This window comes from Bos grunniens, chromosome 15, assembly GCF_055505025.1.
Source record: "Bos grunniens cultivar Pamir isolate PY7600 chromosome 15, Bosgru_T2T1.0, whole genome shotgun sequence".
Taxonomy (NCBI): Eukaryota; Metazoa; Chordata; class Mammalia; order Artiodactyla; family Bovidae; genus Bos; species Bos grunniens.
Window position 1 is genome coordinate 42,938,381 of NC_141179.1, and position 13,974 is coordinate 42,952,354.

Consider the following 13,974-nt stretch of genomic DNA (forward strand, 5'->3'; position numbering starts at 1 on the left):
GCTACCAAAACTTAATGAGATACTAACAGAGGGCAAAGCATGCTCACCTGGGTTTCTCACTTGCCAAATTCCAAACAATAAGAGGTGCAGTAACAAGAAAGTGACCTAGATAATTCCTAGATTGGATGATGATACATACGAATTCATTTTAATTGCATTGTTTGCACAGGGAAGTTGGAATTCACCACCTGCTCCTGCGGCAGGACCCCTGGGACCGCTGCAGGGGGCGAAAACCTAGGCGGGAAGAACTCTTTAGGGAGAGACAAGCCTTCTCCCTCGGACTCGGTTGTTCCGGGCCAGTTCAGGAGGATCCCGGGGATGCCGCATTCTTTGGAGGAATTCAGCTTCCCCAGGCGCTCTGGGGGAAGCCCAGGCCAACCGCCCCCAGCCCACCCAGCACTAAAGCATGAGGCGCCTCTGAGGATTGCGCAAAAGCCTCTCCCTCCTGCGCCTGCTCGGTGGCAAGTTCCTAAAATTCCCATCTGCACAACATAAACAGGAAACGTGCAGCAAAAGCCCTGGCGGTGCAAATTCCAGGCTTCCAGTCGAGGGCGGGAGAATCTTGTCTTGGGAAGGCGGGTGACCGGGTGGAGGGGCCGTTGAAGGTGGGGGTGGGGAGGGGAAGCAGCAAACTTTCCAGGAGACCCCCTCATCTATCCCTGTCTCTTCTTCCCAGACCCAGAAAGAAAGAGTGGAGAGGACGGAAGGAAGGACACCCTGTTTAGGAGAAACACGGGAGCGGGAGGTGGGCCGCGGAGGGGCAGCCAGGCCTCAAAGTGAAGCACCCCGAGAGGCTGCTTTGACAACGCGCGGTAGGAATACACTAGGCTGCCTACTCCCAAGATCGGCTGTCCGAGCGGCCCGGGGAGGGTGGGGGTGGGCTCTCCGCCGAGGCTTGGGTCAATGAGCCAGCGCGGGTGGGGGCGGGGAAGCAGCGGGCGCTAAGAGCGGCGCAGGCGCAGAGCGCGCCTCGGTTGTCAAACATGGCTGAAGGGCCGCCGCTGCCGCTACTGCTGCTGCAGGGAAAATGCTGAGCCCTCCCGGGCCCGGTGGGCGGCGGCGGCGAGGGCGGCGACGGGCACCTGCTTCTCGGGCGCGGCGGCGGAGGCCATGGCCAGGTTGGCCGACTACTTCATCGTAGTCGGCTACGACCACGAGAAGCCAGGTAAGGGTGTGGGGCGGGCGCCGCCCCCGGGCCTCTCTGCCCCCGCCCCCCGGCTGCCGTCCAGTGGGCGCCTCTGGGCTGGGCATCGCGGCCGGGAGGCGGGGAGGGCCGGTCTCGGCCCCGGTGGACCTGGCACTCGGCGTCGGGCCTTGATGGCCCGGCTGAGCCTCGCGGTGGGCGTGAGGGGCCAGCACGAGGGGCGAGGGAGGAGGAGGAGGCGGCCTCGTCTTCCGGGCCCCGGGCGGCCCAGCTGATGCGAGTCTGGGTACCGTGGCGCTCGCTCTGAAACTGGCCGGGTACCACGGGCATCGCCCCGGTGCCGGCGGGCTTGGGTCAGGGCTTCAGGGTTGGGAGGGCGGGAGCCAACTGTGCTAAGTTCCTCGGGGATAAACTTCTGCCTAGCATCCTGAGTGAGTAACGAATGACGCAGGGGGCTGTCCTCTCCTAAAGGAAGTGCTGAGAGTCCAGTGCTATCTCACCCCTGAGCTGGTGGGGGCCCGTCTAGTCACCGCGCCCGTGGACGCATGGTACCGAGAGAGGGCAAAGGATCCTTGAACTTATGAACATTTCTAGGAAATGCTCCTTGTTCTTTCAGGACAAATCTGACGGTCATTTCAAAAGGAGTCTGAATACGATCTTTTAAGTAAGGACCGTCAGCACATCGCTGCAGGTGATCTTGTTTCACTTTAATGAGTGTTTTAATTAGCCTTTTCATTCGTCGCAGAATTATCCTCTTAGGTAACAATCTGGCAGATGTATTTTAATGGAGGGATTTCCACAATTTAAGAGAATTCAACGTTTATGCACGTTTATTTTTGTATTCCTTTTGTATTACTGCGTAGCTAAGCATAATGTAATGAATTGGGGAAGCACATCTATTTCAGGGTAACTTCAGGGTAATTTACAAGAAATTTAAGGTCTCAGCTAGACAGCCCTTCCTTTTTCAGAGGAGATGCTGAGATTGTGTTTTGCTGATGGTTACAGTCATTTGTAGCTTCAGAATACCATTGTTCTTCCCACTCTTGGTGGAGTGCCCCTTTCACTGTTCCTCTCCTAATAATTTCCTTTAGTGGAGACTTTTTAAAGTTTTTAGTCTTTAATTATTCTTGACCTGATTGAGATTAGCAAGAGAAGGGTTGGGCTATATTTTAAATATTTTCTGACTACACAAAGTGTTATTTATTTCCTAGTAATTTTGCGTAGTCTGCTATCTCTTTCTTACCAAGATTGACAATATGGAGAAGCAGAGTTTGTATTTAACATTGTTTCATTTTTAGCGACTTTGAGTTTTTTCTCACTTAGAAAAAATGGAAACAATGAAAAACTTGCAGAAAACTTGCAAGTATGGTACAAAGAACCTTTTTCTCCCTGAACCTTTAGGAAGTGCTGACCTGATGCCTTCCCTTATCACCCCAGGTTGTGTATTTTCTACGAACAAGGATATTCCCCTGCATGATCACAGTGCAGTCATCAAACATCAGGAAATTTACACTGACATAGTACTTCATGTAGTTCTCAGACTGAAACAGTGTATCTCAGATTGGGACTTGAGCCCACCTGCGAGACTGGAACCCAGCTGAAAACCCACCATCTGTTAACTGTGATCACACACACCTGGTTTCAGAACTTACTACGCTCAGGTTCTTGATGTGTCATCACAGAAAGAGTTCAGTGAGAGACAAATTGATAGATAAGTGGATTTATTTAGAGAGAAACACACTCCACAACCAACCCTGAATATTCATTGTAAGGACTGATGCTGAAGCTCCAATACTTTAGTCACTTGATAGAAGAGGCAGTTCATTGGATGAGACCCTGATGCTGGGAAAGATTGAAGGCAAAAGGAGAGTGTGATGGCAGAGGATAAATTGGTTAGATAGCATCACGGACTCAATGGACATGAACTTGAACAAACTCTGGGAGATAGTGGAGGACAGCCTAGCATGCTGCAGTCCATTGGGTTACAAAGAATCGAACCCGACTTAGCGGGTGAACAACATACTCCACAAGCAGAGTGTGGACCATCTCCAAAGAGAACAGCCTTGAATTATGGCTTGGTTAGTTTTTCCAATCACTTTTTGGTCTTTGGTGGCTGGCTTCGAACCTGTCATGGCGCCAGAGGGTGTGTCACTTAGCTTGCTGATGTGTTACAGTGAGCCTTATGCTGAAGCTCAAGGTGTAGTGGAAGTCAGCTTGTTGGCCATCTTGGACCTATTTGGTTCTAATCTAATTGTCACATCCTCAGGCTGTGTCATTCTTTTAAAGTTTATGCTCTGCCCCCTCCCCTCCTGTTTCAGTACTGGTTCAAGTTTTGTTGATTATGCCATGTCTTTACTGGCAAAAGAATCTGATTCAGAATCATATATTGCATTTATTTGCCATAGGGTCATCTCATCAGAGGTGAGGTAAGCTCTTGGATAGCTTTGGAGCTCAGCTGAGGAATCACACTGATCTTTAGGAGTTTATTGCTTGCATACTTGATGGTGATGAATTTCATTAAGTTCTCATTTACTTTCAGTACATTCTTGGCCATATGCTTCATGACTTCTTCAATCTGAAATGATTCCCTCATCTTCTCTTGATTTTCATAATCCTGACCCTAATGAAGATTGTGTGCATGCATGTTCAGTTGTGTCCAACACTTTACTATTCCATGTACGATAGCCTGCCAGGCTCCTCTGTCCATGGGATTTCTCAGTCAACTCAGTCAAGATTACTGGAGTGGGTTGCCATTTCCTACTCCAGAGGATCATCCCAGCCCAGGGATTGAACCCAAGTCTCTTGGGTCTCCTGCATTGACTGGTGGATTCTTTACCTCTTCCCACCTTGTGGGCAGTCCCTTGTGCAGCTTGTGGAATCTTAGTTCCTCACCCTGTGTCCCCTGTAGTGGATGTATGGAATTCTATCCACTGGACCACCAGAGAATTCCCCAAAGTTAATATTTAATAGTGTTTTTCCTCCAGTTAAAAAATTAAGAAAAAGAAAAAATAGCTAATGTTTTTCGTGAGGATTGCTTTGAAACTATGTGTCTTGGTCCTCATCAAACAGATAATGTATTCCTTTATGCATTTATATCTGTATGGATTCATGGTTTTCTTTTTTTTGGCTGGGTTATATTGTTACTATTTATTTAGTTCTTCAAATTTTCCTCATTCGGCCAACTAGAGCCCATTCAGTCTGGCTTCTGTGTCTTTATGACATGTCCCCACTGTGAGCGTTTTACTTTGAGTGTTTTTTTTTTTTTTTTTAACTTTTTGGCATAAGAAGATGTTTTGGTCTTGTCTTGTACTGTCCCTGCCTCAGTGCTGGAATCAGCCATTTCTCTAGGGAGACCTGGATTGTTTTAATGCTGGATGACATTAAGAAGCTAAGATCTCAGTACTTGTGTGTTTACTGCTGCTGTGTTGCTACTGCTTTTAGGCTTTCTTAATGGACGGAGCTGGGGAATACATGTATGGGTACACACAGGTGGCTCAGTGGTAAAGAATCTGCCTGCCAATACAAGGAGACACAGGAAGCAAAGGTTCAGTCCCTGAGTTGGGAAGATCCCATGGAGGAGGAAAATGGCAACCCACTCCAGTTTATTTTTGCCTGGAGAAATCCCACGGAGAGAGGAGCCTGGTGGGCTACAGTCCATGGGTTGCAAAGAGTTGGACATGACTGAGCAATGGAGCATGCATGCATGCACACACGTTTATGTCTATATTTATTTATATATATTAAAAAATTCTGAGTTCCTACCAATATCACCGATTTCAGTCCAACACTTCTGGGTCCACTCAAGTTTTTCCCTTTTTCATATTTGTAATATTCTTCTCTGATAGAAATCTGGCTCCCATTATCCTTATTATATTTACTTCTTTGTTCAATCTCCATGTATTACACCAGGCTTTCATCTTTGCTACCACTCTCTCCCTCCTGGATGCCTTCCTCTCTCTGTCGGGCTCAGATTCTTCATTCTGTCTCTCCCAACATCCTGCCCTTGTCAGGACCTAATAGCCCTTACCAGGATGTCTCAGTACAGGGACACCCTATTCAACCAGCTCTGGCTCTAGCTCCCCATGTTATCTTACCCAGTGTCTGTGGATATACTTCTTACCCTACTTAGGTCTGACACACGACACTGGGCTTCTTCCATTTGAAGGAAGACATCCTCATTCCATACTCCCCAGTGCCCTATTCCAGGTTGCCCCTCTGTTTTGGCACCCTCCTTGCAGTGCTTGGACTCTGACTGAACTCATCTCCTTTGGCCTTTCCTTCCCACATGGAGTACCTTCTTGGTTCACTTGGGCTCTGATACTACCGCTCCCGCCAGGCTATAATGACTGCTCCGTATCCCACAGCAGAGAAAGGGAAGATTATTTTTTTTAAGGAACAAAATCCAGCAGCTTTTTTAAGTCACAGAATCTCGATAGCAAAGTGTATCTTTCTTTTAACTTGGGATAATTTTGCGACCCCATGGACTGTAGCCTGCCAGGCTCCTCTGTCCATGGAATTTTCCAGGCAAGAATACTGGAGTGGGTTGCCATTCCCTTCTCCAGGGGATCTTTCCAGTCCAGGGATCGAACTCGCATCTCATGCATCTTCTGCATTGCAGGCAACCGTTTGAGCCACCAGGGAAGCCCCAATTTTTCTTTAGTCATACTTATTGATGTAAAATTTACATGCAGTAAAATCCACCTTTTAACTGAACAGTTCAGTGAGTTTAGACAGATGTATGTGTAAGTGTAGCCAGGCAAGATATAGATAGAACACTTCCCTCCAGAAAGCTCCTCTGTGCCCCTTTGTACAGTTAATTCTTTCCCTAGCCTCTGGCAATCACTGATCTTCTTCTGTCCTTACTTTTTTATCTTTCTTAGAATGTCTTATAAATTAAATTATAGTTTTTTATGTCTGGCTTTTTTCACTTAGAAAAATATGTTTGAGACTTACCCATCTGGTATGTACTGTCAATTCCTTTTTATTGCTAAATATAACATGATTTGTTATCCATACAGCCATTGGTGGACATTTGAGTTTCTGGTTTTGGGCTATTATGAACAAAGTTACACTGAATATTTGCAAAAAGATCTTTGTTCATTTGATTTCATTTCTCTTGGGTGGATACTTAGGAGAAAAATTGCTGGGTCATATGTCATGGTATGTGTGCGGGTTGGAAATTTTCAGAGAGGAGGCAGAGTGAAAGGACGGTTAAAGTTTATTAGAGCAGGGGAGGGGGGATCGCTGCCTGTACAGTAGGCCCACTTCCTGCTAGTCAGGGAGAGCAGACCCCAAACAGGGCTTTTTGGTCTGTATAGCTGGAGGACAAGAAGTAAGGCAGGGGTCTTTCGAGTCATTTGCTGATTGGATGAACTACATATATACATCCCTCTACCAGGGCTTCCCTGGTGGCTCAGTGGTAAAGAATCTACCTGCCAATGCAGGAGACATGGGTTTAATCCTTGGGTTAGGAAGATCCCCTGGAGAAGGAAATGGCAACCCATGCCAGTATTCTTTTTTTTTTTAATCAACATATTGTTTATTTATTTATTTTTGGCCTTTTTGGGTCTTCATTGCTTTGCGAGGGCTTTCCCTAGTTGCAGGGTAGGGGTGGGTTTACCCTTCATTGTGGCGCACAGGCTTCTCACTGTCGTAGCCTCTTGCTGCTGACCACAGGCTCTAGGTGAGGGTTTCGGTAGTTGTGGCACGCAGGCTCAGTAGGTGTGGCCCATGGGCTTAGTTGCTCTGTGGCTTGTGGAATCGTCCCAGACCAGGGATTGAGCTCTTGTTCCCTGCATTGGCAGGCAGATTCTTATCCACTGCGTCACTGCCATCAGGGAAGTCCCACACCAGTATTCTTGCCTGGGAAATTGCATAGACGGATGAAGCCTGGTGGGCTACAGTCCATGGGGTCTCAAAGAAACGGGCATGACTTAGCTACTAAACATAGAACAACAACATACAGGGCAGGAGAAGAGTAAGCCAAATACCTTTTCTTTATACGGGATGGGAGTGGGAACAGGCCATACTACTCAGGAGGACTCAGAGATTCTACGATGGTTACAACATGGCGGGAAGGGCGATAAGAGTCCGGTGGTTTTTGTTCCTGCATTCCAAGATCCTTCTCGCTCATCTTGTTCTTTTGTCCCAGGGCACCACATGTTTGATCAGTGTCTGTTTAACTTTATGTGAAACCACCAAACTCTTTTTCCAAACTGGCTGTGCCATTTTACGTACTTGCCAGCAGTGTATGAGATTTCCAGTTATTTTTTTAAATTTTATTTATATTACTTTTAAAAATTTAACCATTTTAGTGGAATGTAGTGGTATCTTATTGTGGTTTCATTTTGAATTTTCCTAGTGGCTGATGATGTTGAGCACCTTTTCTTGCACCTATTGCACTGGAATATTTTTGTAAAGAGTCTGAGCAAGTTTTTGCTCTTTTTTAAATTGGATTGTTTGGCTTCTTTTTTTTTAGTTGACGTATAGTTGATTTACAGTGTGTGTTAATTTCTGCTGTACAGCAAAGTGATTCAGTTATACATATATATATTTTTTCATTTTTATATTCTTTTCCATTTTGGTTTATCACAGGATGTTGAATATAGTTCCCTGTGCTATACAGTAGGACCTTCTTATTTATCCATTCTTTATGTAATAGTTTTCATTTGTTTGGCTTCTTTTTATTGAGTTTTAAAATTCTAGAGGCATGAGCTACGACCGCGCCATCACCGTTTTCTCGCCCGACGGCCACCTTTTCTAAGTGGAGTAAGCGCAGGAGGCCGTGAAGAAGGGCTCGACCGCGGTCGGTGTTAAAAAAATAAAATAAAATAAAATAAAATTCTAGATACAAGTCTTTATCAGATGTTTTGCAAATATATTTTTCCAGTCTGTGGCTTGCCCTTTCATTTTCTTAGCGATAGCTTTTGAAGAGCAAATGTTTTAATTGGAATGACATTTTGTTGTTGTTCAGTTGCTCAGTTGTGGCTGACCCTTTGGGACCCCACGGACTGCAGCATATCAGTCTTCCCTGTCCTTCACTATTTTCTGGAATTTGCTCAAACTCTTATCCATTGAGTTGGTGATGCCATCCAACCATATCATTCTGTGTCATCCCCTTCACCTCCTGCCTTCAGTCTTTCCCAGCATCAGGGTCTTTTCTAAAGAGTAGGCTTTTCACATCAGGTGGCCAGAGTACTAAGAGCTTCAACTACAGCATCAGTCCTTCCAGTGAATATTCAGGGTTGGTTTCCTTTAGGTTTGATCTCCTTGCAGTCCAAGGGACGCTTGAGTCTTCTCCAGTACCATAGCTTTTTTAGGTATTTAAATAGTTTTGTATCCTTTCAGTAGTCATTTTTACTGAAACTCTCTATAAAAACCTACTGGGACAAAATTCACCAAATCTATATAATTGTTTGAATTGTGAATGAAGAATAAACCTAATTGAGTCTACAAACCTTTGTTATAAAGCTTTCTTGAGTTAGTATGATTTTATTACCTACATCGCTCTAAAAGCTAGCATTATGATATTATGATTCTGAAATATGCTGTGTTTAATTCCAGAATGTTCCTGGAATTATCTGTTCAATATACTAAACTGTGTTTGTTCATAAAATGTAATTAATAATATTTTTAGTTGATTTTTTTTCATTTTTCTGTTTTAAATTTGAATTGAAAGAAAACCTTGTTTTTTGAAAAATTACTTTTACAAACTGGAAAAAATAGTTGTTATATGCTATTTGAATTATATGCAAAGAAGAGTGCTTGACACATAGTAGATGTTTAATAAAGATGTATTGAGTGAGTATACCATTGCTGTACAAATGGACTGTGGCTCAGATCATGAACTCCTTATTGCCAAATTCAGACTTAAATTGAAGAAACTAGGGAAAACCACTAGACCATTCAGGTTTGACCTAAATCAAATTCCTTATGATTATACAGTGGAAGTGAGAAATAGATTTAAGGGATTAGATCTGATAGAGTGCCTGAAGAACTATGGAATGAAGTTCGTGACATTGTACAGGAGACAGGGATCAAGACCATCCCCAAGAAAAAAGAAATGCAAAAAAGCAAAATGGCTGTCTGAGAAGGACTTAGAAATAGCTGAGAAAAGAAGAGAAATGAAAAGCAAAGGAGAAAAGGAAAGATACACCCATCTGAATACAGAGTTCCAAAGAACAGCAAGGAGAGATAAGAAAGCCCTCCTTAGTGATCAGTGCGAAGAAATAGAGGAAAACAGTAGAATGGGAAAGACTAGAGATCTCTTCAAGAAAATTAGCGATACCAAAAGAAGATTTCATGCAGAGCTGGGCACAGTAAAGGACAGATATGGCATGGACCTAACAGAAGCAGAAGATATTAAGAAGAGGTGGCAAGAATACACAGAAGAACTGTACAAAAAGATCTTCATGACTCAGATAATCATGATAGTATGATCACTCACCCAGAGCCAGACATCCTGGAATGCAAAGTCAAGTGGGCCTTAGGAAGCGTCACCACGAACAAAGCAGTGGAGGTGGTAGAATCCCAGTTGAGCTATTTCAAATCCTGAAAAATAATGCTGTGAAAGTGCTGCACTCATTATGGAAGCAAATTTGGAAAACTCAGTGGTGGCCACAGGGCTGGAAAAGGTCGGTTTTCTTCCAATCCCAAAGAATGCTCAAACTACCCCCACAATTGCACTCCTCTCACATGCTAGTAAAGTAATGCTGAAAATTCTCCAAACCAGGCTTCAACAGTACGTGAACCATGACATTCCAGATGTTCAAGCTGATTTTAGAAAAGGCAGAGGAACCAGAGATCAAATTGCCAACATCCGTTGGATCATCGAAAAAGCAAGAGAGTTCCAGAAAAACATCTACTTTTGATTTATTGGCTATGCCAAAGCCTTTGACTGTGTGGACCACAACAAACTGAAAAATTCTTCAAGAGATGGGAATACCAGACTACCTGACCTGCCTCTTGAGAAATCTGTATGCAGGTCAGGAAGCAACAGTTAGAACTGGACATGGAACACCAGACTGTTTCCAAATAGGAAAAGGAGTATGTCAAGGCTGTGTATTGTCACCCTGCTTATTTAATTTATATGCAGAGTACATCATGTGAAATGCTGGGCTGGATGAAGCATAAGCTGGAATTAAGATTGCCAGGAGAAATATCAGTAACCTCAGATATGCAGATGACACCACCCTTATGGCAGAAAGTGAAGAGGAACTAAAAAGCCTCTTGATGAAAGTGAAAGAGGAGAGTGAAAAAGTTGGCTTAAAACTCAACATTCAGAAAACTAAGATCATGGCATCTGGTCCTATCACATCATAGCAAGTAGATGGAGAAACAGTGGTAACAGTGGCAGATTTTATATTTTTGGGCTCCAAAATCAGTGCACATGGTGACTGCAGCCATGAAACTAAAAGATGCTTACTCCTTGGCCGGAAAGTTATGACCAACCTAGACAGCATGTTAAAAAGCAGAGACATTACTTTGCCAACAAAGATCCATCTAGTCAAGGCTATGATTTTTCCAATAGTCATGTATGGATGTGAGAGTTGGACTGTAAAGAAAGCTGAATGCTGAAGAATTGATGCTTTTGAACTGTGGTGTTGAAGACTCTTGAGAGTCCCTTGGACTGCAAGGAAATCCAGCTAGTTCATCCTAAAGGAAATCAGTCCTGAATATTCATTGGAAGGACTGATGCTAAAGCTGTAACTCTAATACTTTGGTCACCTGATGTGAAGAACTGACTCATTTGAAAAGACTCTGATGCTGGGAAAGATTGAAGGTGGGAAGAGAAGGGAATTTCAGAGGATGAGATGGTTGGATGGCATCACCGATTCAAAGGATGTGAGTTTGAGTAAGCTCCGGGAGTTGGTGATGGACAACAAGGCCTGGCGTGCTGTGGTTCATGGGGTCCTAAAGAGTTGGACATGACTGAGTGACTGAACTGAACATATGGAAAATACATAAAACTCTAAGGAAGGGTCTCTTGAGGGTTCGCTTCCTGGCTCATTGATGGCTGTCTTCTCATGATGTCCTTACATTGAAAGGGGCAAGGGAGCTCTTTGGGGTCTTTTTGATATGGACATTAATCCCTGTAATGAGAACTTTGCCCTCATGCCCTAGTCACCTCCAAGTACCATCACTTTGGCCCAAATGCTAGCACATTGGGAGATTTAGGTTTCAACATATATGCATTTTCTTTTTTTTTTTTTTTTTGGGAGGGGTGTTCACATTGTATGACAGACTCATAGACTTGATAATTAGGATGGTGACTTTAGAACATTAGAGAGTTGAAGGGGCCAAAGCCAGTTTGCTAAATGCACATCCCAGGTCATATGCTGTATAAACTTTATATAGTCCAATTTATTTCATTTCTTTTTCGACAATCTGTATAACCTACAAACCGTGGCTTATGGAAAGAGGCAGAAGTGACTAAAATTCCAAACTTGGAGGTCTGGGATGTTTTTTGATACCAGGACTTAAGAAGTTTGTAAATGTTTTTCTATTAAATTACTTATTTGTGTTTTTGGCTTGGAAGATTATGGGTTTTACTTGACAGTTATCTAGATGGAGTCTTCAGAAGATGGACAGGCAGAGGCTGACCACAAAGACTTGAGAGTCATTAGTAGATAGATCTGCGTCACTGTGAGTACCCAAGGAAAGTCTCTGTAGAGACAGAAGAATAGAGGACCAAGAACTGATCTTTGGGGAACACTGTTACTAAGATGGAGAATAAGAGGAACCACAGAAGAAGGAGTTGGGGAGTTGAGAGAGAGATTTAATTTCCCCAATAGTAGTAGTTCTTCTCAATGGTGATAAAACCCCTGATTTTTGGCTAGTTTTGTAGCCATGCAGGAGAGACTGTTTCAAGTTACTAACAGATAGAAACACATGAATGAGTTCTGGCCAGTTGGATGTAATTGGAAATAATACATGCAGTATCCCCAGAAGTATTCTTAAAAGGATGAGGGTATTTTTCTCTTACTTTTTTCTTTCCTGAGACTGGCTGCTGCTGCTGTTGCTAAGTTGCTTCAGTCGTGTCCGACTGTGTGCGACCCCATAGACGGAAGCCCACCAGGCTCCTCCATCTCTGGGATTCTCTCAGGCAAGTGGATCCTGAGACTGGCATACTGGTATAAAAACTGGAGTCATCTTAAACCATGTAGATAAGGGCCCACATCCTGGGGAAATTAGAGCAAAAAGCTGGAAAGAACCTCGGTCCCTAATGACTTATAGTGGGGTTATTATAGCTGCCTCTGGAATTTTTTTTTTTAAGACTATAACTTTGTATGTGTTTGTTTGTTTGTTTACTTTGTGTTTAAACTGCTAGAAATTAGAGTTTTCTGTTGCATGAAGCTAATCTTAATCCAGGTACACAGAGGTGGAGGAGATTGGTATCCAGAGTCATAGAAAGTGGGGGGACTATTTCTCAGCGTCAAGGGTGGCAGATAGAGGTCTGTGAGATGTGGAGTTAGTGAAGATCTTTGTGTTTCATAAAATTTTAGAGTTGAAAGTTAACTATACATCATTTGACTCAACGTATTTTATGGATGAGGAACCAATGTGCCCATGTTCCCACAACCCTTCTCTGCTACATGTTGTTACCTGTGAATGGTCACACAGCTTTTATCCTGGACTGCAAGTTTCCTGATGCCTGTATTCTAATACACCATGCTATCCTTTGAGAATTTATATCAAGGATAGTCTTTACTCCAAAATTGTTTCAGCCAGAATGTTGTATTATAAAACAAATAGTAAAACTTTAAACAGGAGAAAGAATTGGAAGTGAATGCAGCAGATTAAGACCATTTGTTTGAGTCATCTGAATTTTGAGAGGTAAGAATATCTGGTTCGAAAACATGGAATGCTTTGTCTTCAGGATAAAAAGACTATTTTTTTTTTTTTTTTGTATCCCGGAGTTGTGTGGCTGATTAGTGCTTAATAAGACATGTTTAAATTGAATTGCAAGAAGTAGTGTGGTCCACTGAGAGTTTGAAAGTGTATAGGACAGATCTGAGCATACACAAAGGCAGAAAGAAGAATGGGAATCAATAGAATGAGAGCACTTGATCCTGGAGAGAGTGGAGATAGGTATGGGAAGGAAGTTCCTCAGGACTTGAAGTCTGGAACACATGTATACAGGATACAAATATATCAGTGGGCTCTGAATATCCCCCCCTAAAAAGAGTATGCACTTTGGAAAATAATATTGCCATATCATTAGTCTTGGAGACTTTCTATAGTGCGGTCCATCAAAACATTTCACTGATGAGCTGTGGGGATTTTCTGGATGATGAGAAGTCACATAGGCGTATTATAGAACCAGAAATCTACAGGTAAAATGAGCACTAACGGACAGGGTACTGTTGGAAAAAGACAGTGGTGAAGTGTGCTAAGAGAGTGGTTTCAGGGTAAGCTTTAAATTTGGATGCAAGTATCTAAAAAATGAGTTCCTAAGAAGTCTATGCTTGGGGCTAGTGCACTGGGACGACCCAGAGGGATGGTATGGGGAGGGAGGAGGGAGGAGGGTTCAGAATGGGGAACACATGTATACCTGTGGCAGATTCATGGTTGATATTTGGCAAAACTAATACAATTTTGTAAAGTTAAAAAAAAAAAAAAAAAAGAAGTCTAACCTCTCAAAATAAATTTTTGAGAAGCAATTTTATCTCCCAGCTTCAGATCAGATTAGTTGCTCAGTCGTATCTGACTCTTTGTGACCCCATGAATCGCAGCACGCCAGGCCTCCCTGTCCATCACCAACTCCTGGAGTTCACTGAGACCCACGTCCATCGAGTCAGTGATGCCATCCAGCCATCTCATCCTCTGGC

At 43.5% G+C, this 13,974-nt stretch overlaps 1 protein-coding gene across 7 annotated transcripts in view; it reads left to right on the forward strand.

Annotated features, from left to right (window-relative positions):
• Positions 1 to 541: 541 nt before the first annotated feature.
• The window catches only part of SBF2 (SET binding factor 2), a 499,142-nt gene continuing 485,709 nt past the window's right edge, over positions 542 to 13,974 (forward strand). For 4 of the 7 annotated variants that reach the window (XM_086340087.1, XM_086340088.1, XM_086340093.1 and 1 more), the window contains exon 1: positions 961 to 1,165. In XM_086340087.1, the coding sequence (XP_086196213.1) occupies positions 1,111 to 1,165 (55 nt within the window). In that variant the 5' untranslated portion in view covers positions 961 to 1,110. Of the gene's footprint in view, positions 813 to 960; positions 1,166 to 1,760; positions 1,836 to 13,974 lie in introns of those variants that run through there. The other 3 variants (XM_086340090.1, XM_086340091.1, XM_086340089.1) reach the window with 2 other exon arrangements.